At 37.5% G+C, this 22,082-nt stretch overlaps 1 protein-coding gene and 1 non-coding gene across 2 annotated transcripts in view; both read left to right on the plus strand.

Moving 5' to 3' along the window:
- Nucleotides 1–21,716, plus strand: part of TET1 (tet methylcytosine dioxygenase 1) — a 127,394-nt gene extending 105,678 nt beyond the window's left edge. The window contains exons 8-12 of the mRNA XM_027589225.2: nucleotides 456–606; nucleotides 4,957–5,046; nucleotides 7,614–7,751; nucleotides 10,584–10,932; nucleotides 17,928–21,716. Coding sequence (XP_027445026.1) covers nucleotides 456–606; nucleotides 4,957–5,046; nucleotides 7,614–7,751; nucleotides 10,584–10,932; nucleotides 17,928–18,940 — 1,741 coding nt within the window. The 3' untranslated portion in view covers nucleotides 18,941–21,716. The remainder of the gene's footprint in view (nucleotides 1–455; nucleotides 607–4,956; nucleotides 5,047–7,613; nucleotides 7,752–10,583; nucleotides 10,933–17,927) is intronic.
- On the plus strand, nucleotides 16,212–16,318 carry LOC113923951. The gene has a single exon (XR_003520462.1). It is a non-coding gene; the product is annotated as a U6 spliceosomal RNA (small nuclear RNA).
- Nucleotides 21,717–22,082: the final 366 nt, after the last annotated feature.

A 22,082-nucleotide genomic window follows, 5' to 3' on the forward strand; every position in this document is an offset into this window, starting at 1 on the left:
TCACCTGGGTGGCTCATTCAGTTAAGCTGCCGACTCTTCATTTCGGCTCAGATCATGATCTCTCAGGGTCTTGAGGTTGAGCCCTAGGTTAGGCTCTGTGCTGAGCATGGAGTGTATTTAAGATTCTCTCTCAACAAAATAAAGTAAAATGCAGACTGTTTATTTTCTCTCAGGCATATCCAAATCAAACAAGTTTATGGGTATTTCTGTATAGTTTATTGCTATTTATTTGGATTTACAATCTTGAACAAACATTTTAGTTAAAAACTTGCTTATATTCAAGGGCCGTTAGCTTTGGGTTAATGCTACTTAAGATAAAATAAGTAGTGAAATAAATACATTAAAATCAGTTCACTAGTCATCTATACTTCTAAAGTTACAGGAATCTGAAATGTTCTGTCTGAGGTATTGGCCTTGCTTTATCAGTTCATTCCCTTGCAATTATCACCTTACAGCCGTACCTGTACATGTCAAGGAATTGATCCAGAGACTTGTGGAGCTTCGTTCTCTTTTGGCTGTTCATGGAGTATGTATTTCAATGGCTGTAAATTTGGTAGAAGCCCAAGCCCTAGAAGATTTAGAATTGATCCAAGCTCTCCCTTACACGTAAGTGTCCCTTTTTACTTTTCAATTACACAATGAATTTATAAATACATTCCTTAAAATATTTTCTAAATAGTAAAACAATGAAATATTTTTAAAGTAGTGGAAAAAAAACTAAGAATATATATAAGTAAATAGTTTAAAATTCTCTATAAATTAGGTAAAGTCTTTAACTACCAACCCAAATTCCAACTGTCCCTGGTTCCCTCCTCCTCTCCCCTAACCCCAGAGACAATCATTGTTAAAAGAACCTAGAATTTTATACCCAGCCAAAGTAGGAAGAATAAATAAAGCCATTTGCCAACATTTCAAAGACTCAGAAAGTTTACTACCCACAGAACTACTATGAAAGAATTACTAAAGGACGTAATCCAGAAAGAAGATATATGAAACCGGAACCAATCTGTCCGGGACACGAGGCCATGGTGAGCAAAGAAATTAGTCAACCTTACTGTTAAGTTTAAATAAGTTGAGTACTTACATTTTTTTAATTAAAATAACAACCGATAAGTATAATTCCATACTCTTATCAACTCAAGGGTGGGTAGGCACTGGGGGAGGGGGGCACCTATAGGAACTAAGTGTGGTAATGTTTTATGCTTTGTTTGGAGTGGGGAGAATTTAGATACTAAGATCAGTGTTTTTCAAACTTTGAGCTGTGACCACAAATAAAAAACATTTTATATTACAAACTGCTATCCAATGGTATGTGCAAGTAAATAATTAAAATAAAACCGTCAGAAAATAATACTTCATCTTCTATGTAAGAGAAGATATTAAAATATTAAACAGTTAATATCCAATCTAGTTATTGCTGAGGATCACTATGATTCACTATAATATTTTTTATAAATTCTCATTTTCTTTTTTCAAAAGTTAGTTATTACCTACACTGAACTGATTTCTTGGCCCACGAATGAGTCATGACCCACAGCTTGGAAAACACTGCTCTAGATGTTGTCAGAAAAACATATATTTGGCAAGATTATTTTTAAGATTTTTTAGATGAATAGAAATAGAATTTTTACATTTTGAAATTATTGTGGGGAAAAAATCTTTAAAAAGAAAACAATCAAAAGATTTTTAAAGATCATTAGAATACAAGATAAATAGGAAACACAAATAAAACAGGAATGAATCCAACTATATCTATAATACAATGAATATAACATCTTTCAAGAAACTCCAAATTAATAATCATCCTTTTACAGAGATAATCAGAATTATTTAGCATTTTCTTGAGTTGCCATCTACTGCAATTAAACAAGGAAATGATTCCAGAGAGAACTATCATTTGCAGATCAAGGACCTTAGAAGAAATCTAATAAGTCTGTTAGGGGCGCCTGACTGTCTCAGTCAGTAGATTGTGTGACTCCTGATCCGGGGTCGAGTTCAAGCCCCACGCTGGGCATAGAGCTAACACTTTTTAAAAAAGGAAGGGGGTTAAACCTTTAGGGAGAAAACTTTAAAAATTTAGTAAAGGACATATAAAACACCTGATCGTGGAAAGGTGCTATGTTCAACCATATGAACACATGATAATGTGATGTCCTTCTCCCTTAAAATTAATCAGTTAAGTTTTCTTTCCAAATACTATATGATAAAACTACCAGTATGTAAATATATTAGTAATACTTACATGACTGTTAAATTTTTATTCTACAACAGAATATTATATAATTAATGAGTATGAGATCAGTTTTTGTTTATGATCATTTTAAATATTGAATAACATCTGTATGGTGCTTATAATACAGAAAAAAGCATTTCTCATTACAGAAACTGACAGAAGGCCAGGATGAAGCTCAGAGCAGGCAAGGGAGAGTAAGGTGAATGCAGTGACCTTGTATGCGATGTCAGCCATTTTGGAAGATCATTAAAGGATTTAATGAAAGTGATACAATTACACTTTTCTTTGAAAGAGATCTCTATAGTTGCTCTTTGAATAATGGATTGGAGTTGGTAAAGAGTGTGTTTAGCAAGATGAGCTAGCCTTAAGAATAGTCCAGAGAAGGGATCATTGTAACTTGGAATATGGTTGTGACAGAAGAAATGGTGGGCAGTTGTTAGTCTGGAAAGGTTTTAATTATTAGATCGTAGTGTTATCACTTGATATAAGGTACATGGAAATAGAACCCAGTTTCAAAAGGGCAGATTATGGATTCATTCTGGAGCCACTAGGTGAGAGATTTCTATAAAATCCAAGTGCGAATGTCAGGTCAATAATAAGAATCTGGGAGCACCGGGGTGGCTTAGTGGGTACAAGTGTCAGACTCTTAGTTTTGGCTCAAGTCGTGATCTCCTAGGTCTCGAGATCGAACCCCACGTGGGACTCCACACTGAGTAGGGAGTCTCCTAGAAGATTCTCTCCCTCTGCCTCTTCCCCGATTCACGTTCTCTCTCTATCTCTCTCTCTCTCTCAAATAAGTCTCAAATAAGAAAATGGAGAAGAATCTGAAACTCAAGTGTGATTTGTGGTCCAGGTAGTAATTATAGCCACAGACGTGGGTATAAGACAGTCCTAGAGATCAGGTGTAGGATGAGAAGAGCAAAGGAATGTAGGCTTGAGCCCCAATAGGTAAAGATCTGATAAGAAGAAACCTCTATATCTGACACACACATTCATTCTAATGAAACAATTAGAAAATCAAAATTTTTGCATTATGTATAATGAGACTTAAAATTGTAAAATGATACCTGTGGTCAGCTATAAAGCTTTATTGGATTTTTTTTCTATGTGCCTACTTTATTTCAACATCTCTACACTGTAAATGAGATATTTCATGATGACCAATTACTCAGTCTTTGACTTCTGATACCAGATAATTTGTAACCTCCTAGCAGTGCAACACAATTATCTACTCTACCTAAATATTTTAGGTGTTAGAAAACAATCAAAATCTTTTTGGTAGGTACTTAAATCACAATTGTAAGTTTTCCCCAGATAAATGAAATAATGGGTGAGTATAGCCAGGAAGTGTTTTTAAAGTAGGGTCCTGACTTTCCTGACTATATTTATGAAACTATATTTTAAAGTATCAGATACATAAGTAAGACAGATGAAAGGGACACAGTAATCTATATATAGACCTGATATACATAAATTTCTTTTTCAATGAAAGCATCAACCTAAATCATTAGGAAACCAAAAGAGTGATCACTGATGTTTTATAGTTGCCCAAATTGGGGTTTGTTAAATGTGCTCAAGAATTAACTGCCTATGTCTACACTGTGTGTGGCTTTGGCTTTATTAACAATCTGATGAATATCAGAAGTGAACTAATCCACATGAAGATCTTCTTTCTGTGTTCTTGGAATCCACCAGATCTCAAATGAAGCAGAAGCATGGAGCCTTCCGAAGTCTCTCCTTCATCCTTCCTCTCAGTTCCCCTTCGATAGTCTTCCTTGGATGTGACTGATCATTTATCAGTTCTTTGATTTGATTTGGGATACAGTCCTCTCCCAAAAATTATTACAGTTGTCTTTCATCAATTGTTTCCAAAGTCTGCCTTCTGCTGCATACATTATACTGTCTTCAGTGATTTTTTTTAAAGATTTTATTTATTTATTTTAGAGAAAGAGACAGAGAGCGTAAGCAGGGTGGAGGATAGTCTCAAACTGTCTTAGCTCTGAGATCTCCACTCAACTCGGGGCTCAAACTCAAAACCTTGAGATCACAACCTGACCTGAAGCTTCAGTGATATTTTGAATAGAGACATTTGTCATGCCTGTTCTCCTTGAAAAAAAGGTCTTACATGTTTCTACCATCAGTAGCAGTCTAGACTCTTTTTATGGTGTCCCACCACGTCTTCCACAATTTGTAACCATTATAATGTGAAAAAGAAAATACTAGCTTTAGACAACCAGTTGCCCACTTACCTATTATTGAAGCTGTTAGCACAGAACCTGATATGTAGTATGCGCCTTATGTTTGTTGTTCTCCCACTTCCGTTATAGAAACTTGTTGCGCTGTGTCAGAGTTCTTTACTTCAACATCTCCTCTTGCCACTAGGAGCCCTGTCTTGATTTATTTCAAGTGCCCAGTACTACTGAATAAATATAAAATAGGGTTCTTCTATTTATCAACATGAGCACTTTACCTCTAACACCATTTAGATTTCTAATTAGCTTATAACATAGAACTTGAATTTCAAAGACTAAATTAAAGCATAATAATGACCAGTAGTTCACATTTTTTAAGAATCAATCCATGTGATTTTCTATGGTAGTTCTTTTATTAGGGTAAGTATGAGTTGTGCATCAACCACATATCAGCAATGATTTATGATTCGTTTTCATACCTAAAACTCATGTCATTATGAAACAACTTTTATGGACTGTCTTTTCCTGTAGGAAAAAAACCTTGAAGATAATTTACAGAGTTTGGCTACACGATTAGCTCCAATTTATAAGCAGTATGCTCCAGTTGCTTACCAAAACCAGGTACGTTTGGGGACCATATACAGTGCTCTTAAACATGGTTGAAATTTCTATATAAGCAACATCATTATTAATAGAAAACCTTCAGATCTGAACTTGAGTGTTTATCTGTTTTTACAGAACAGCTTAAAAAATTATCCAGCCTGGATGTGCCTGGCTGGCTCAGTTGGTAGAGCATGCAACTCTTGATCTCGGGGTCATGAGTTTGAGGCCCATGTTGGGTGTAGGTATTACTTTAAAAATATTTGTTTTTAATTAAAAAGTTATCACTTCCTATTATGACAATTGAATTAAAACTCCAGAGTGACAGAATTGTAATTAATTCTAGAAATTTTAATTTATGAAACAGGAATGCACGATTGGTTCAACACAAGAAAATTAATCAATGTAGCATACTAACTACATTAATAGAACAAATGACAAAAAACACATGATCTCCCCATAGATGGAAGACATTTGACAAAATCCACCACTTTCATGATAAAAACAGTTAACAAAATAGCAATAGAAGGGAATTGCTTCAGCCTGATAAAGGACATCTACCAAACCCCATAGATAGTATCATAATTACGATAAAGACTAAAACATTTTTGCTTACTATCAGGAACAAGACAATATCTACTCTCCATTTCTATTAAACATTTTGCCAGAGGTTCTATTAAGAGCAAGTTGGAGAAATTCAGAGTAAAAAAGGAGATAAAATGATCTCTACTAGCCAACTGTATGTTCCTATGTGTGGAAACTACTGAGGGATACACATACGTACACACTCACTATTTGAGCTAATCAGTGAGTTTAGCAAGGTTTCAGGATACAAGATCAATATGCAAAGTCATTGTTTTTCTACATACTAGCAATAGACAATCCAAAAATAAAAATAAGGAAAAAAAGGTTGTCAAAATTTTGCAATTTTGTGCTTCAAAGGACATCATCAAGAAAATATATGAGGGGGGCGCCTGGGTGGCTCAGTTGGTTAAGCGACTGCCTTCGGCTCAGGTCATGATCCTAGAGTCCCGGGATCGAGTCCCGCATCGGGCTCCCTGCTCAGCGAGGAGCCTGCTTCTCCCTCTAACCCTCCCCACCTCTCATGTACTCTCTCTCTCTCTCTCATTCTCACTCTCTCAAATAAAATAAATAAATCTTTAAAAAATAAGGGCGCCTGGGTGGCTCAGTTGGTTAAGCGACTGCCTTTGGCTCAGGTCATGATCCTGGAGTCCCGGGATCGAGTCCCACATCGGGCTCCCTGCTCAGCAGGAAGTCTGCTTCTCCCTCTGACCCTCTTCCCTCTCGTGCTCTCTATCTCTCATTCTCTCTCTCTCAAATAAATAAAAAAAAAAAATCTTTGGAAAAAATAAATAAATAAATAAAAAATATATATATAAGGGGTGTGGGAAATGAGGAGATGAAGGTCAGGGGTACAGGCTCCTAGCCATAAGATAAATAACATTTGGGCATCTGTTGCACAGCATGGGGAATATAATTAACAGTACTCTATCATAGACTCAAAAAATTTTTAAGAGACCTTAAGTGTTACCACAACACGCACAAAATAATCCTCACTATGTGAAGGAATTGAGGTGTGAACTAACCTAATTGTGGCAGTCATTGTGCAAGACTGTATATGTATGCAGTCATCACAAAGTAGAAAATAAGTGTATAATGATCTTTTTATTTTAAACACAACCAGAGATCTAGATTTCTTCAATCTTTATTTGTATTATCACGAATAGCATGCTGTTAATTGCTAACCTTTGGTTTTAAAAAGATAGAAAATAGGTGTGTAATGATCTTTTTATTTTAAAACATAACCAGAGATCTAGATTTCTTCAATCTTCATTTGTATTATCATGAATAGCATGCTCTCTGTTAATTGCTAACCTTTGGGGTTTTTTGTTGTTTTTTTTTTTTTCATTGTATTATGTTATGTTAGTCACCATACATTACATCATTAGTTTCTGATGTAGTGTTCCATGATTCATTGTTTGCGTATAACACCCAGTGCTCCATGCAGAATGTGCCCTCTTTAATACCCATCACCAGGCTAACCCATCCCCCCACCCCCTCCCCTCTAGAACCCTCAGTTTGTTTCTCAGAGTCCATAGTCTCTCATGGTTCATCTCCCCCTCCGATTCCCCCCCTTCATTTTTGCTAAACTTTGGTTTTCAAAAGAGTCCTAAATTCTATATTGGCTCATGAACATATGTATATATGTTTACCTACTTTTTATAGACATTGAAAACTTCACATGTGCTTCATGCACTGTAGTAGTCTGTCTTTCTCCAGGGATAATTTAGGCTTGGTTTGCTCAATATTCACCTCCAACAGGTATTGTTGTCAGCCTACCATCAGTCACAGCCAGTTACTGTCAACTTTACTTGCTATCCTCCTAGACTTTTCCTCCTGAATGTTACTGAACTACCCATCCGCTACTTTACCATACTATAGTCAGAAATCTCTGACTTACAATGTATAATTAGTTTAAGAACTTGGTCAGGAAGTGATTTTTACTCCTTACTAAAGGAGATTCTTTCTGGCTCTTAAAACTTTGTGCCATACATTTCTCTTTTTAGGTAGAATATGAACATGTTGCCCGAGAATGTCGGCTTGGCAGCAAAGAAGGTCGTCCGTTCTCTGGGGTCACTGCTTGCCTAGACTTCTGTGCCCATCCCCACAGGGACATTCACAACATGAATAATGGAAGCACTGTGGTATGTACCTGGGTGGCTTTTGATTCTAAACGGTCCATCGCTGTGTGCTTAGGCTGAGGTCCTGAAATACGATGATTGTTAAAAATCCTATTTTATGTTCTGTCCCACATAGTTTATAATATCAATGGTATTTAAATTATTGTTGATATACTTGCACAAACTTACAGAACTGGCCTTAAATATTTTGTTCAAAGTCTTGAATCATAGTGGTGCATTTGCTAGGAAGTAGGAGTACAATTCTATGCCATCAAACTGGTAGGTAGGAAGTTAAGCAACTTACTATTTTTTGTTTTTGTTTTTTGCCTTCTGTGTACCTCAGGGTTTTTGTGAAGGAACTAGGCCAAATGTATCATCTTTTTTGTGCCACTATATATGTATAAAGTTATGTTAGTATTCCAGAATTGTCAGAAATATTTGCATTTAGGTGTGCACACTTAGATTTACAGCCATAGAAAGAATTACATGCGCATAGCGTGAAGTCAATCAAGAGATGTTTAAATTAGGTAAAAGACCATGGGGAGAATCATGCAATGGTCCTTTTGTAAGTGGAATGGGTTTTGCTTCCAGTAATTGTCTTCTCACCTGGTAAAACATTCCGCTCTATTTTTGCACTACACCAGTCTGTTTTTTTGGCCCCATATAAGAAAGATAGCTGCAGGTTCCTGAAAGTACACAATCTAATCCATCAAAAGGCAGCCTTCCTTTCTTGTTTGGCCAATAAGTCTGTGAGTGATAGATTAAGGAGCCTTTTTTTTCTTTTTTCTTAATCTTCCTTGTCCACTGTTGTTGATCAGTGAAGTCTTTGAGATCAATGATATTATAAATCTGTCCAGATGAATCTTGGCCGGAGTGTGGTTCATTGTCATTGCGTGGCTAGTATGTTTTACCTGATTTGCTTCATTACAACCTATCTGTGATCAGGCTGAATTAGATTCAGAATCGAACTAAATTTTTGGTTCCACTTCTCTCGTGCTTCTGTGTATTATTCAGTGCTGCCTCTTCTCCACTGCTCTTATTCAAGCCAGGAGGCTTATACCCAGAACTTGACATAACTCCAAATTTCTCCATCTCTGAAACCCTGAGTTCTCCAAATTCAGCTGCCAATTCTCTTTTCACCCTGTCTGCTGCCTTAGTCCTTCTAATTATGCTTCTCATATCTACTCCTTGTCCCCTTCTTAATCTCCCTGTGAACAAAGAAATTGATTAAACATTTATTGGTGGAAGAGTCTAATTTTTAACACGATTACTTTAAAATTACTGACAAATAACACCCAAGAGAGCTCAGTATTTCAAGTCTTGCTGGTAAATGTGACTATAAATATTGAGAAAATACTGTGATTTTTAAAACTTTAAGCTTATCTTACTTTCCCATCTGTATCATCAAGTCTATCGAGCTTACAATCAGGCAGTTTTCTTTCTCTCCAGCCTACTGTCTTAGAAAGAGCCCTTATCTCTGGAGAGATGTTTTTAATAAAAATAATGAAACCATGCGCGGCGCCTGGGTGGCTCAGTCGTTAAGCGTCTGCCTTCAGCTCAGGTCATGATCTCAGGGTCCCGGGATCAAGACCCGCATCGGGCTCCCTGCTCGGCAGGAAGCCTGGTTCTCCCTCTCCCACTCCCCCTGCTTGTGTTCCCTCTCTTGCTATCTCTCTCTGTCAAATAAATAAATAAAATCTTAAAAAAAAATAATGAAACCATTGGATATACTTTTGGTGGCTCTTTAATGACCCTTGAAAATTACCACTAAGATACTAATCCATGAAGAAAAATATGAATATTAGGTATCAAAGTCAGGAATTTCCTGTATGTAGTTCTGTAGTTTTATTTCTCTACAATGAATAAAAATAACTTTTAAAGTCAGGAGAAGGACTGAGATAGGTTATATTCAAGACAGAATTTTCTTCAGATGTCTTACTTCACATGCAAAAGAAAGGTAGGTAACTTATTGGTATGTTCCTAGCCAGAATAGAAGTAACATCAAGCAGAAAGAGAAAATTTATGAAAATGAAACGTTTAATTTTTAAAAACTGTTAGAATTTTTAAAAATAATTTTTAAAAATAATAAAAAATCAATTTAAAAATAAAACTATTAGAATATAAGTCCTGCTAGAGAGAAACCTCTTGTGCTTCATTTACTTCATTAATATCTGTTCAGTGCATTTAGCGAAGAAAAAAAATCACCCTGGGGGGGGCAGGAAAAAAAAATCTGTATATCTATAGATAAATTCCACTTATAAGCAGAAGTGAAGAAATCCTAAAGGAAAACAGAACAAATTAGAAAATTCTTCCTAATTAATCCCCCCTCTACCCAAAGAATGTGACATTATTTAAGAAATAGGGAAATATATAGGCTAAAATAATGTCTTCTTAATATTTTATATGAACGCTGTGGACAATCCAGTAGATATTCCCTAACTTAGGCAATGAAGTAAAATGGAATGTAACAAAAGGCTTACTATTTAAAATATAGGAGTTTTGGGGTGCCTGGCTGGCTAGTTGGAATAGCATGTGACTTGATCTCTGTGTCCTGAGTTTGAGCCCCACACTGGGGATAGAATTTACTTTTAAAAAATACTATAAAATACATAAACAAGTATAATGTTATTGACTTATAAGATCAACTCAAAATTATACTGGTCTGCTTACAAACAGTTGATAAATTACTAGAATTGAAGCATGTTGAGTGGCTTGATATGTATTATTTATCCAAAATGACTATACCAGCAGTAACCAATGGAAAACAGAAAAATCCTTTTGACAATGGCAACAATTAGTAGGTAGAAATAACTGCGATGAATGTGCAGGACCTATTTCATGTTTTCTTTCTGTCAGGTTTGTACTTTAACAAGAGAAGATAACCGCTCCTTGGGGGTTATCCCTCAGGATGAGCAGCTGCATGTGCTACCGCTCTACAAACTCTCAGACACAGATGAGTTTGGCTCTAGTGAAGGAATGGAAGCCAAGATCCAATCTGGGGCCATTGAGGTGCTCGCACCCCGCCGTAAAAAAAGAACGCGTTTTACTCAGCCAGTTCCTCGTTCCGGGAAGAAGAGGGCAGCAATGATGACAGAAGTTCTCGCACATAAGATAAGAGCTGTGGAGAAGAAATTCATTCCTCGGATCAAGCGCAAGAATAACTCGACAACAAACAATAGCAAGGCTTCATCGCTACCGCTTTTAGGTGAGGCCTGTGGACACTGCTGACTTTCTGTGCACAACTTCCATTGGCCGAAGGGTTGGGACTGGCCTTTGCACCTTATTTCCCCTCTCCTTTATCTTTGCGGCTCTCTTAGGAATGAGGCATTCTGGGGAAAAAAGAAAGAAAGAAAAAAGAACCCAACTTTTGATCAGATATCAATTCAGTTAGATAATTGTTCTTAAGTCTCCTTTGTTTTTAATATAGGTTGGTTTAGAGTTCAAAATAAGACACTGACTACATTCCAATACAAAATTTCTCCATAATTGCCAAAACTCAAAGTCAACAAGAGAGTGGCCCGTCAGTATTTCATGGCATTTTTTCTATTTATGGTGTTTTGTTTTTTTAAACATGTTTTTATTGTTTGTTCCCCATCTGTTTCGAAGCCCAGCTCCGTCTTGGCTTATGGGAAATGACATTGCTTCCTTGAAGTCTTCCTCACTCAAGTTTAGCATCATTTTAAGTAAGGCAGTCGACAGGTATTACCAGGCACCCCTTTGTGTGGTTGTGGGTGTTGGAAATGTAGTGGTGGAAGAGGAGAGGGAGTGCTGTGCAAGAAAACCATTTGAATGTGGTTGCCAGAGAGCGATTTGCTGAGAATAAGGCATTTGAGTCAAGGCCCCAAAGCAATGAGATCATGAGTATTTTTATTTGGAGAAATAGCATTCCAGGCAGAGTAAATGGCAAATGTAAAGGTCAGGAGGCAAGAATACTTGAGGCAAGCAAGGAGGCCAGTGTGGCTGAAGCCGAGCATGAAATGGGGAGAAGAGTAGGAGGTAGATCGGAGAGGGAAGAGGGGTCTCTGAGCTGTTCATCCCAGGCTTTGTTGACTGCTATAAAGACATTGGCCTTTATTGAGTGAGAGGAAGTTTACTGGATATTTCAGAATCGAGAAGGGCTGGGGCATCTGGTTGGTTCGGTTGGTGGAGCATGTGACTCTTGATCTCTGAGTTTTAAGTTCGAGCCCCACGTTGGGTGTAGAGATTACATAAAAATGAAATCCTTAAAAAAGAATAGAGAAGGATTATAACCTGACTGAAACCTAACATTCTGCTGACTGGATTGAAACTAGAAAATAGTAGGCAGAGAACAGAAAAGTAGGGCAATGGTATAGAGGCTATCCTAACAGCTCAGGAGAGAGGTGATGGAGCTTGGTCCAGATTGACTAATGAGAAGGACGTGAGAAATATCTGGTCCTGGATGTTTTCAAAGTAGAGTCAACAAGATTTCTCCTAAATATGGAATGTGGACCAAAAAAGAAGTGTGAGTGTTTATCCTGATGTTGGTCTGAAGAAACTGGAAAGATGGGGAAATCACCAAAGTTTATGAGAAAGGGGGAGAGAAAAATAGATTTGTAAAGATACAGAGGGAGATCAGAAGCTCACTTTTGGACATGTCAATTTCAAGACACCTGTCAGACAACTGTTAATAAATGATGTAGGCTCGAGGTATGATTTAGGAAGTCAGCTGCATAGAGATGATATTTAAAAGCCTGAGAGTGAATGAAATCACAGAGACACTAAAGGAGCTAGAAGGACAAATCCTAGGAATTCCCAAAACGTACAGGCTTCAGAGATGAAGAATCAGCAAGAGAGACTTGGAAGGTCTGGTGAGGTAGGAGTGAAACACCAACACTGTATGTAGTGTTTCAAGGAGGGGAGGGATCAACCATGTCAACTACTGCTCTGTGTCAAGTGAGTTGAAAATTGAAATTTCACCATGAGTTTTGTGGGCTACCAGAGGTCCTACTTGAGCAGACTCAATAGTGAGAATGAATGAAGTAGATTGATAGGGAAATGGGAGAGAAATGGAGAAATTCTTGTGGTTGGCTGTAAAGGGGATCAGTTGAATGCAGTGATGTTTACAGGGCTGAGAGGTTTTTTTCTGAAATGGAAAAATTTTTAAAGGTACAAAGTGAGTGAATAATGAATCCCACTTCCTTCTTATGCTCCAAATTTAAAACATTTTTTAATTTTAAAAATTTATTTTATTTAATTAATTAATTTCTTTAAAAGCAGCCTCCACACCCAGTGTGGAGCCCAACATGGGGCTTGAACTCACGACCCTGAGATCAAGACCTGAGCTGAAACCAAGAGTGGACACTTAACTGACTGAGCCACCCAGGCTGCCCCTAAAACATTTTAATACATAATAATTCTTATTTCATCTATATCCTTATCCAGGTCCCACCGCTTCAAAATTTTTGATAATAAATTGCAGAAGTCACATCATATTATCAATTACTTCATCAGTATGTGTCACTAAAAGATAAGGAATGTTTAGAACCACAATACCCAAAACAGATAAATCAGATAGTGCCTTAATACCACTCAGTGCTCAGATTGCTCCATTTGTCTCCTAAATGATTTTTCTTTTTTGACATCTGGTATGTTTAAATCAGTATCCAAACAAGGTCACACGTTACAGTTAGTTGATATGTCTCCTATACCACTTTTCATTTAAAGCTTGCTTTTCCTATTATTCCTTCTTTTTTCTTTTTTACATATAGCAGAAACCATTATCTTGTAGAGACGAATTCAGCTTCATTTTTTTTTAAGATTTTATTTATTTACTTGAGAGAAAGAATAAGAGATAGAGAGCACGAGAGGGAAGAGGGTCAGAGGGAGAAGCAGACTCCCCGCCGAGCAGGGAGCCCGATGCGGGACTCAGTCCCGGGACTCCAGGATCATGACCTGAGCCAAAGGCAGTCGCTTAACCAACTGAGCCACCCAGGCGCCCCAGAATTCAGCTTCATTTTTAAAAACACTTAACCATGGGGGCACCTGACTGGCTCAGTAGGTAGAGCATATGACTCTTGATCTCGGGCAAGATGGTGAGTTCAAGCCCCACATTGGATGTAGAGCTCACCAAAACAACAACAAACCAAAAAACAAAAAACACTTGCTATGGCCAAGGACACTGGCTGATTTCTACACTCTTGTTTCCTCACATCAGGAAACACAGTGTCTGATGGTATCTCTTTTTGTGATGTTAAGGCTGATCCATGGTATAGGTGTTGTCAACGTGATTCACAGATTATAATGTTCCCTATGACCTTTTTACCTGATGGTTTTAGAAACACTTATTATCCATGTTCTATATTCTTTATTCCATTAGGAGTAACAAAGTCTGTCATTCTTTTTCCATTTGTTAGTTGATCTTTTAAAAAGAAATATTGTCGGGGCACCTGGGTGGCTCAGATGGTTAAGTGTCTGCCTTCGGCTCAGGTCATGATCTCAGGGTCCTGGGATCGAGCCCCGTGTCAGGCTCCCTGCTCAGCGGGAAGCCTGCTTCTCCCTCTCCCTCTGCTGCTCTCCCTGCTTGTGCTCTCTCACTCTCTCTGTTGAACAAATAAATAAAATCTTAAAAAAAAAAAAGAAATATTGTCCTTACCAATAACTTGTTAACTATGAGTTATGGTTCATGTAGAGAAATTAGAATAAATGCTTGGCAATTTGACTTTACTCACCAGTTTTCAGAATACAAGTTAATTCCTAGTCATCTTCCAGTGTGTTCAATTTTTTTTTAATTTAGTATCATTTTGATCTCATGTTTTTTATATTTTTTGTTATTATTTTATTGACAGTATTTATATTTCATTATTTTTTTTAAGGATTTTATTTATTTGACAGACACAGCGAGAGAGGGAACACAAGCAGAGGGAGTGCGAGAGGGAGAAGCAGGCTTCCCACTGAGCAGGGAGCCCGATGCGGAGCTCAATCCCAGGACCCTGAGATTATGACCTGAGCTAAAGGCAGACGCTTAATGACTGAGCCACCCAGGTTCCCCTATATTTCATTATTATTTATAGTTTATATTTCAGTGCACATTAAATAGGCGGGTTTTTTTCCCAATTGAATATGAAAATGCTTTTAAAAATCCTCAAATTGAAACCAATATCCTCAAATTGTCCCATCTTTGATCAGTAGAAACCCATCATGCTGGCTTCTGAACTTTTTTGTCATGACCTCGATTGTCTTTGATAGCTTCCTTAGCTTCTGTTCTGACAAGATGTTCTAGGCTCATTTTATATAATCCTGCCCCATATATAAATTCAGCCATGTCTCCGGGGAGTCCAAAGAAAAAAAGACATCTTGAATTTATACTGGTACTCAACATTAGAATTACAGGGTATTCCTTAACTTTGATTTTTTTATATTTGCAAGGACAGTTGGCTTATTTGTTTTTTGTAAGGAGAGAGAAATGACAGTGCAGACATTTATGTAATGCTAGGAAAGATTCAGTAAATAGATAGTGAAGATGCAAGGCAGAGAGAAGTAACATTCCTTTTTGCTTCTTAGCTCCATTTTATAAATACTTAGTTTAGATTTATTTTAAGATGCCCGTGTCTGGTTCCATGCTGCCTGTAAACAGTGTTCCTATCATTTTCATCTTTGTGTCATTCCCTAATACCATCTTCACAAGCTATGATTTTAGTAATATATATCCTGTTAGTAGCCCTCTCCACAATATTTGGCTTATAACCCCTTGTCCTTTTGTAATCTTACCCATAAGAACGTTTTTATTTTTTATCTTTTCTTTTTTTTAAGATTTTATGTTTTTATTTATTTGAGAGAGATAGTAAGAGAGAGCACGAGCAGCAGGGAGAGGGAGAAGCAGTTCCCTGTTGAGCAGGGAACCCGATGTGGGACTTGATCTCAGGACCCTGGGATCATAACCTGAGCTGACGACAGACACTTAACCGACTTAGCCACCCAGGTGCCACCATAAGAACTTTTTTATATAGATTTATCCATTTCAGTAAAAGACTCCTTCCTTTTTTTTTCCTCCTTCTTCTACTCCCAACCCCCCAAGACTCATTACTCTTTATAATCTTTCCTCCCCATGATTTATATTCTGTTGACAACCTCTATAATAGATGCAACCACAGATTTCTTAATGTGCCACCCCTTGGGTTCCGTGTACAAGTTCTCTTTAAAGATGAGAATTGGCAGGGTGCCTGGGTGGTGCAGTCGGTTAAGCTTCTGACTTTTAATTTTGGCTCAGGTCATGATCTCAGCGTTGTGAGATCGAGCCCTGCATCGGTTCTGCACTTGGCCTGGAGCCTACTTAAGATTGCTTCTCCCTTTGCCCCTCTCTCCATCCCCCTAAAAAAAGAGAGAGAACTGGGACGCCTGGCTGGCTCAGTCAATGGAACATGAGACTCTTCATCTCAGGGTTGAAAGTTTCAGCCCCTCATTGGGTGTAGAGATTACTTTAAAAAAAAAAAAAGGAAAAGCGAGATGAAAATGAGAGTTATCATGGTGCTGGCTTCGGCAGCACATATACTGAAATTGGAACGACACAGAGTAGATTAGCATGGCCCCTACGCAAGGATGACCTACAAAATCATGAAGTGTTCCATGTTTTATTTTATTTAATTTTTTAAAAATTTTATCTACATGGGGCGCCTGGGTGGCTCAGTCGTTAAGCGTCTGCCTTCGGGCCCAGATCGTGATCCCAGGGTCCTGGGATCAAGCCCCGCGTCGGGCTCCCTGCTCAGCGGGAAGCCTGCTTCTCCCTCTTCCACTCCCCCACTTGTGTTCCTTCTCTCGCTGTGTCTCTCTCTCTCTGTCAAATAAATAAGTCTTTTTTAAAAATTTGTTTTAAAAATTTTATTTACCTTTCTATGTTTAAAAAGAGGGAGAGAGAGAAAAAGAATTACCCTGTCTCCAGGTTGTATTGTGTTATATTAGTTTCAGGTGTACAATATATGCAGTTATTTTGAATTAGATCATTGTTTTCTCCTATATTGTTAATTATTTTAAAACATGGCCACTTTTTCTATTTCTTGTCCTAAAATCTGCTGTTTTTGCACTTCCAAAAAAATTTTTTTAATATTTTATTTATTTATTTATTTGAGAGAGAGAATGAGATAGAGAGAGTACACAAGAGGAGGGAGGGTCAGAGGGAGAAGCAGACTCCCTGCTCAGCAGGGAGCCTGATGCAGGACTCGATCTCGGGACTCCAGGATCATGACCTGAGCCGAAGGCAGTTGCTTAACCAACTGCGCCACCCAGGCACCCCAAAAATTGTTATAGAACTTCAAAACGGGAAAAATGTTTCCATCAAGAAGAATGTTTCCATTTGCTATGAAGTTTGTGTGGTTATGGCAGAATAGATTACCCATAATAGCCAATGTGATAATAAAGATCTACCTAATTAGTGAGAAAGAAACAAAGCTTAGGGGCGCCTGGGTGGCTCAGTCATGAAGCATCTGCTTCGGCTCAGGTCATGATCCCCGGGTCCTGGGATCAAGCCCCACATCGGGCTCCCTGCTCAGCAGGAAGCCTGCTTCTCCCTCTCCCACTCCTCCTGCTTGTGTTCCCTCTCTCGCTGTATCTCTCTCTGTCAAATAAATAAATAAAATCTTTAAAAAAAAAAGAAAGAAAGAAACAAAGCTTAAATGCACTTGGTCTTGAGGGTCATAAATGACTTATTTCAACTAAAATTTCTTATGTGACTTCCCCTAGCCTAATACTTGAGTTTGCCAGTCATGATGTTTTCTTGATAACTATTATTTTTACTTTTTTGAAAATGAGATCAGCAATACCTAAAATGTATCTAAACATCTCTTTGGGTAGAAATACTGCCCTAAATCATCATTTTATCACCTGCATTGTATTCCAATGTATGATTTTAATATTTACTTCATAGCCAACTAGGTCGTTTCTAATCTCTTACTATTTTAAACAATGGACAGTCTTCTGGCTAAATCTTTGTGCTTATTTATATTATTTGCAAAGGGAAGAATTCTTTAAGGAAAATTGTTGGGTGAAAAAGCACACCAAACAACATGCAATTTTTAATGCCTGCTTGTGTGTTTGACTTAAAGTCAATAGAGCGAAACTGGCCAACATTGCCATCACCAATGTTTTGTTACATTATCCTTTGTATTTCTCTTTAAAATACTCCTTAAACACAACTCCCAAAAGTAGTTTGTACTTATCTTCGCATTTGGTGTCCTTTTCTCTGTTTAGGGAATAAAACTGAAGCCTTGCAACTTGAAATAAAAAGTGAAACTGAACCCCATTTTATCTTCAAAGGTTCGGACAACACTAAAACCTACTCATTGACCCCATCCATTCCTCACACATTGAAAGAGGCAAACATATCTCCAGGTTTCTCCTGGTCCCCTAAGACTGCGTCGGCCACAACAGCTCCTCTTAAGAATGATGCGTCAGTTCCGTACGGGTTTTCAGAAAGAAACAGCAATCCCCACTGCACAGTGCCTTCTGCGAGACACAGTGGTGCTAATGCAGCTGCAGGGGAATGCACTGGAATTGCACAGCCTGGCGACGTGGTTTCTCTTCCCACCTTGTCGACTCCCATGACAGATACCCTGGTTTATTCTGAGCCTCCCATTGGTCCGTCTGAACAGCTACCTTCTAATCATCCAAACCAGCAACTCCCATTTACCACCTCTCCTCATGACCTGGCTTCCTCTCTGGTGGAAGAAGATGAGCAGCATTCTGACGCAGATGAGCCTCTATCTGATGACCCCCTCTCAGACGACCCCCTGTCACCCACTGAGGAGAAACTGCCCCACATCGATGAGTATTGGTCAGACAGTGAGCACATCTTCTTGGATGCCAACATTGGTGGGGTGGCAATTGCACCTGCCCATGGCTCCGTTTTGATCGAGTGTGCCCGGCGAGAGCTTCATGCAACCACTCCTGTCGAACACCCAAACCGGAATCACCCCACACGCCTCTCCCTTGTTTTCTACCAGCACAAAAACCTGAATAAGCCCCAACATGGTTTTGAACTGAACAAAATTAAGTTTGAGGCTAAAGAAGCTAAGAATAAGAAAATTAAGGCCTCGGAGCAGAAAGACCAGGCAGCTAATGAGGGTCCCAAACTGTCCCCTGAAGTTAATGAGTTGAACCAAATTCCTTCTCATAAAGCGTTAACATTAACCCATGACAATATTGTCACCGTGTCCCCTTATGCTCTCACACATGTTGCAGGACCCTATAACCATTGGGTCTGAAGGCTTTTCTCCCCTTCTTAATGCCTTTGCTAGTGCAGTGTATTTTTTCAAGGTGCTGTTAAAAGAAAGTCATGTTGTCGTTTACTTATCTTCATCTCACCCATTTGAAGGCTGAGGTAAAAAAAAACAAAAACAAAAATAGGGTGGGTATTTCTTAACTGTGACTATATTTTGACAATTGGTAGAAGGTGCACATTTTAAGCAAAAATAAAAGTTTTATAGTTTTAAATACATAAAGAAATGTTTTGGTTAGGTGTTAACCTTGATAGAATCACTCAGTTTGGTGCTTTAAATTAAGTCTGTTTACTATGAAACAAGAGTCATTTTTAGAGGATTTTAACAGGTTCATGTGCTATGATGTAAAATCAAGACACAGTGTTAACTCTACACAGCTCCTGGTGCTTACCCACATCAACAGTTAAAAATAAGCTGCATTATTATTTCATGGTGCCATCGTTCCAACATCTTCCAATCATTGCTAGAAAATCGGCATATTCCTTTGAAATAAACCAATGAAATGTTTTCTCTCTCAAGATATCTCTCCTGTATAAAATAATTCATTATTGTTAATAATGGTTGGAGGCTGTTCATAAATTGTAAATATATATTTTAAAAGCACTTTCTATTTTTAAAAGTAACTTGAAATAGTATAGTATAAGAATCTTATTGTCTATTGTTTGTGCATATTTGCATACAAGAGAAATCATTTATTCTTGCTGTGTAGAGTTCCATCTTGTTAACTGCAATATGTATTCTAATCATGTATATGATTTGTTTTTTTTTTAAAATGTGTCCTTTCTCATGCAGATATTAGCTACTTATATAAAATAGTTAGAACATGCAAAAATTGTTAATTTTCTCTAAAATCGGAATTAGGAAGCATATCACCAATGTCGATTAACATTTTATTTGGAACTAAGTAAGAGTGGTCTCTTCTGATTTATCAAGCAACAGTGGCTCCGATTTTACTTTCACCCCAGCTTTCTCAATGTCATCATGAAAGGTTTTTGCAAAAGGAGATGGGACATTGTAGGATTCAGAAGAGTCAAATGCTTCTAACGTTTCAAGGTGATAAAATATAAAAATTAAGTAGCAAGAACCCTACCCATCCCAAATTGTCTTATTTGTTCTGAAAGTCATTCTGGTACAGAATTAGAATAAAATTGCCATAGAAATCTTTTGAAAACAAATCCCCTATTGTCGTCACACATCCACACATCCCAAACAGTAGGAGTGGTAATCTAAATACGGTTTTGCCCATTAAGAGCTAATCCAGAGTAGTTTATCTAAGCGAATTAGTTTTAGGGAAATAAATACTCATCTTCTCTGGTAATTGCCTGTGTTCTAGGTAACAGGAAAATAGGCATTTCATTTATGTTAGCCCTCCCGTATTTTTTCCCATTACTTATTGGCTCATTTTATAGCAAAACAAAAGGTATTGCCCAAACAAAATGTTTAGAGCATGAAATTTCAGTGAAATACTTGATTCTATTAAAATGCAGAGGTGCTATAACATTCAAAGTGTCAGATACCTTGGGAGTGTGGAAAACCTAAATAATGGTGCTTCTCCCTTGGAAATGCCATAGGAAGCCCACAACTGCTAACACTCAACAATTTTGGTGCAAAAGCAAACAGTTCCAGCAAGCTCTAAAGAAAAACTCATTGTAACTTATATTAAAATAATATATGGTGCAAAGTATCAGTTTCAAGCTTTTGACTAATCCAAGTAAAGGAATATGAAGGGATTGTATATAACAAATATCCATTGGTAGACCATCATCTTGTACAAGTAGATTTCTGCTTCTTGAATATGTAAAATAGGGTGATTCATTGACTTGTTTTAGTATTTTGTGTGCCTTAGATTTCCGTTTTAAAACATATTTTTGTGAGCCTAAGGTTTCTTATAAGTATATAAATAAGTGATTGTTTATTATTTCAGCTGCTTTGATAAGATATTTACTAGTATTAGACTATCAGGAATACACCCTTGTGATATTTCGTTTTAGATATTAGGCCTTAGCTTCCACTAGAAATTATCTCCTCACCAGATTTAATGAATCAAGTTTTAAGACCCTTTATCCATCCACCCATCTTCCTTCCATTCAACACGTACTGAATGTCTGCAGAATTTAAATATAGCTTTTGTTTTTCTTTGAACTGCTACCCATGACACAGTAAACGTGAAGAATTGAAATTCTAAAGATGCTTTTATCAGTGTTTTTCACAGAAACAGCAAATTTCCTTCAAAAAAAAATCCATTGTAGGGGTGCCTGGCTGGCCCAGTTGGTAGAGCACGTGAATCTTAATCTCAGGGTCGTGAGTTCGAGCCCCACATTGGGCACGGAATCTATTTAAAATTGAAAAAAACAAAAGAGTCAGTTGTAATATATCTGCCACAGTTCAAATCAGTGTCACTAACTTTGAGTAAGTTTCTTGGCAACTGATCTTGAAGCGCCAGTGTTATTTAAGGGAATACTGGGATTTGTGAAGTTGGCTGCAGTTGCCCAAAGCCAGTGCATAAAAATATCCCTGCTCAACTAAAATGTTTCCATTCCATTATTATAATTAACGCCATTAATGTCCTGCCTCAACTGATAACCCCATGGTGGGAACCACATGTGATTCCTACTTTGTTGGACTCTACTTCTTAAGTTTCAATTAACAGTTTACCATCCCATTGTCTGCCCTGTGATTTTTTTTCTTTTTAAAAGCTCATGCTTATTCAATGTTCTCCAGCATTGTGACTGTATACTAGTGACACTGCTTTTAGAATGCTCTTAAGAAGCAAGGAAATAAATTTGTTTGAAATGACATTTTCACTCAGAAAACTGGTCATCTACCATTATTTCTACACCTTCTATTAGGTATTACTGTAACGATCACCTTTTGCTTTACCTGTCTTATACCACTCAAAATGATTTTTTCAATATTCTGCCTTTGTTCATGGTATGATAATTGAATTAGTTGATACATGACCCCCAAGTGAACCCAACCTGTCCATAATATGTTACAAACTTCCTAAATACAATGAACTGCCTATTTTAGAATACTGAATACTCTGCCCTTCAAAATCCTGTTTCTAACAGTTCTCAGGCCATGGTTGAAAAAAAATTTTTTTCTTCTGTTTTTCAGCCTCACCTAC

The sequence above is a fragment of the Zalophus californianus genome, chromosome 15, assembly GCF_009762305.2.
Source record: "Zalophus californianus isolate mZalCal1 chromosome 15, mZalCal1.pri.v2, whole genome shotgun sequence".
Taxonomy (NCBI): Eukaryota; Metazoa; Chordata; class Mammalia; order Carnivora; family Otariidae; genus Zalophus; species Zalophus californianus.